General features: G+C 39.1%; 1 protein-coding gene across 1 annotated transcript in view; it reads left to right on the top strand.

Moving 5' to 3' along the window:
• The window catches only part of tmtopsb (teleost multiple tissue opsin b), a 60399-nt gene extending 57701 nt beyond the window's left edge, over positions 1-2698 (top strand). Inside the window, exon 4 of the mRNA XM_033638384.2 lies at positions 1491-2698. Within this exon, the coding sequence (XP_033494275.2) occupies positions 1491-1799 (309 nt within the window). The 3' untranslated portion in view covers positions 1800-2698. The remainder of the gene's footprint in view (positions 1-1490) is intronic.
• The last annotated feature ends 296 nt before the right edge of the window (positions 2699-2994 follow it).

A 2994-nucleotide genomic window follows, 5' to 3' on the forward strand; every position in this document is an offset into this window, starting at 1 on the left:
TGCTACTGCTAATGCTACTGATAGGCTACTACTACCACTACTATCTACTGCTAATGCTACTACTACTACTACTACTACTGATACTACTACTACTACTACTACCACTACTATCTACTGCTAATGCTACTATTACTACTACTGCTACTGATATTACTACTACTACCACTACTATCTACTGCTAATGCTACTACTACTACTGCTAATGCTACTGATACTACTACTACCACTACTATCTACTGCTAATGCTACTACTTCTGCTAATGCTACTTCTACTAGTACTATTCTACTGCTACAACTACCACTACAACTACTCCTGTCTACCAGAACCTTGCATGATAGCTCACTGCGTCATATAAATATCATCCCTTTGCTAATTAACCGCTACTTCAACTATCGCTATGACAGTTACTTCTTTGAGTTCTTCTACTACTATCACATACACTAGTACCACACAACTACTGCCACCATATGTACTTCTACTGCTACCATTATTTTTTTGCTGAAACACAGTTGCCAGAATAAATGTTGGCATTGTATTTTTCTGGAAACTAAGGAAATGTTACATTTGCATGTTTCATAGCCGATATGTTGAAGCTTAACATTTCTCAATGTTTCGCTGTGATTAGGTTTAGGTGTGGTTAGCTTAAGGTGTGGTTAGGTTAAGGTGTGGTTAGGTTTCAGGCACAAAAACCTTTGGTTTGGGATGGAAAACATAATGCTTTTGTTGGTCACAATGGTCTGCTGCTGTCTGCTGCTTGGCAGCTGTCTCGTCTAGGTGTCACTTCGTCCACCATTACTTCTACCTCCTGATGTGAAGCTCATATACCTGTAAAGTGAACTATGTCATACCTATGAAATGTACAGATGTAACATAATATGTAGTGTAAAGAATTTTGGCGACTGGGCTGGTTACCCCTACTACTACTTTTTACAAATACCGTGACTATATTACTACAGCTAGATGTACTGCTTATGATACTATTCCATATAGCAATATCAATCAGCTATTTGATTACTGTCAATAAAGAAACATTTAGCACAAGTTCAATCAGTTGTTAATCATTGTAGCTCATCTCTCTAAGGTCTCTTAGCTATTATTATCATCATTATTATTATTATAATTATCATTATTATGTTTTTGAGTAGAATCCGTTTGAAGGCTTTTCTATCAAAAAATCACAACCTTAGCAGAAGGATATTTAAACTACATGTTTTACTGCTTGTGCCCTCCACCATCACCATCTCTACCACCAGGGCCATGACCTTATTTATTCTATCTCTTTAGATTAATCTAATATATGAATTTAACTAAAATCTCTTTACTTAAAAAGTGTTTGTATTCATGTTCACTGATGATGTCTTTCCTGGTTTCACTATTTTTACAATCATGAGTCCTATAATGAGTACTGCTAGTCCCATTATTATTTTTGTGCACAACTGCTACACTCTTAATAATGACTGTAATCCTGTATGTGTCTGTTTGTGTGTAGTTCTACAGGTGCTTCAGGGCGTTCCTTAGCTGCTCCACCCCCGAGCGAGGCTCCACCATAAAGACATTTTCACGGCCGACCAAGACGCTCCGCACCGTCCGCCAGGATAAGGAACAACACGTGTCGGCTCCTGCCCCCTCTTCAGTCCTGCCCTCGCCCAAATCTATCCACGGGTCCTCGGAGGGACCCAATCACATCGCATCATCTCCACTTCCACCTCCATTGAATAGACACTCTGCTGCTTCCCACACTCCTGCTGCTAACACCCCCAAACCCAAACTGATTCTGGTGGCTCACTACAGGGAATAAAAAGAGGAACAACAACAGGAGCTGAATGTTTTACAATAGTGACAAGCAGGACGCAGGTCTCCAATTAACAACCGAATTCTTTCAATAGTCAAAAGGTCAAAGTTGCAGTGAGACTCTTAGATACAAGCTGGGACGTTTTAATCCAAGGACAGGTTATCATCGCTCTGTGAAGTCAGTAAACAGGGATACACACTAAATGCCAGTCTCACTCTGTTTACCAGAGGCACTGTATGCACAGCAGGAGAATAGGGCTAAGCATAGTGCTTCATGTTGATATTACACACAAAAAAGCCACTTAAATAGGTCAAGCTTTTTGCTTATATTGATGAAGTATCTTTGTTACGTAACTAAATAATGTTCTTTCTTAATCTGAGAAATGATTCAGGAACAATTTGGAGAAGCACAGCGTTCTTTGGCGGAGATTTCATTAATTGTTTGGTGCGTGTTTTTGTAAACGGGGCCATAAGTTATTTTGTCGGTTCAACTGCGTAGCTACTGTTAGCAGGATTACTCTTTCTTTTTTCGGCGATAATTCGGCTGAAGAAGCGGGGTAAGCATTTTTTTCCTGACCCCATTTCCACGCCTGATATTTGAGGATTTGATACAGAGTATTAAAGATTTGTCAAACAATTTTATGCAATTTTAGAGCTGAGAAGGTTTTTATCATGCCTTTATTTGAACTTTGCGGCGTATAGGCTCTCTGTCGTCGATGCTGGGACTGTTATGGAAGCCAATAAAAGCACATTTCACCATGTTGAGGGACATAAACTGATTTCATTGTTTTGAGTTGTCTCGATGTTTCTGCTGTTTCTCTTTGTTTAGTGGAAACGTGGTTTTGTGTTGTCTCCAGATGTATTTTTGTTTGCTTACGTAACAAATGAAATCATGTCACAAACAGATTTAACTGTCTCAGTCTTTTTCTATTTACTTCACCCAAAGTGTGTGTGTGTGTGTGTTCCTTTTGGAGCTCTGTGTCATTTTCTCTCTCAATCTCTTTACTCCACATGTGTTGATTAATCCATAAATTATTAACACAGGCATTATTTACAGGGAGGGAAACAGATTAACATTCTACATTACAGCCTTCGTCTCGGTGAGAAACAAACAGCATTTGGAGCGTTAGAGTGGAATATCACAACTGACAGCCATGAATGAATAATGAGCTGTAGGCTACAAAAACATACATACACAAACA

Source organism: Epinephelus lanceolatus, chromosome 20 (genome assembly GCF_041903045.1).
Source record: "Epinephelus lanceolatus isolate andai-2023 chromosome 20, ASM4190304v1, whole genome shotgun sequence".
NCBI lineage: Eukaryota > Metazoa > Chordata > Actinopteri > Perciformes > Serranidae > Epinephelus > Epinephelus lanceolatus.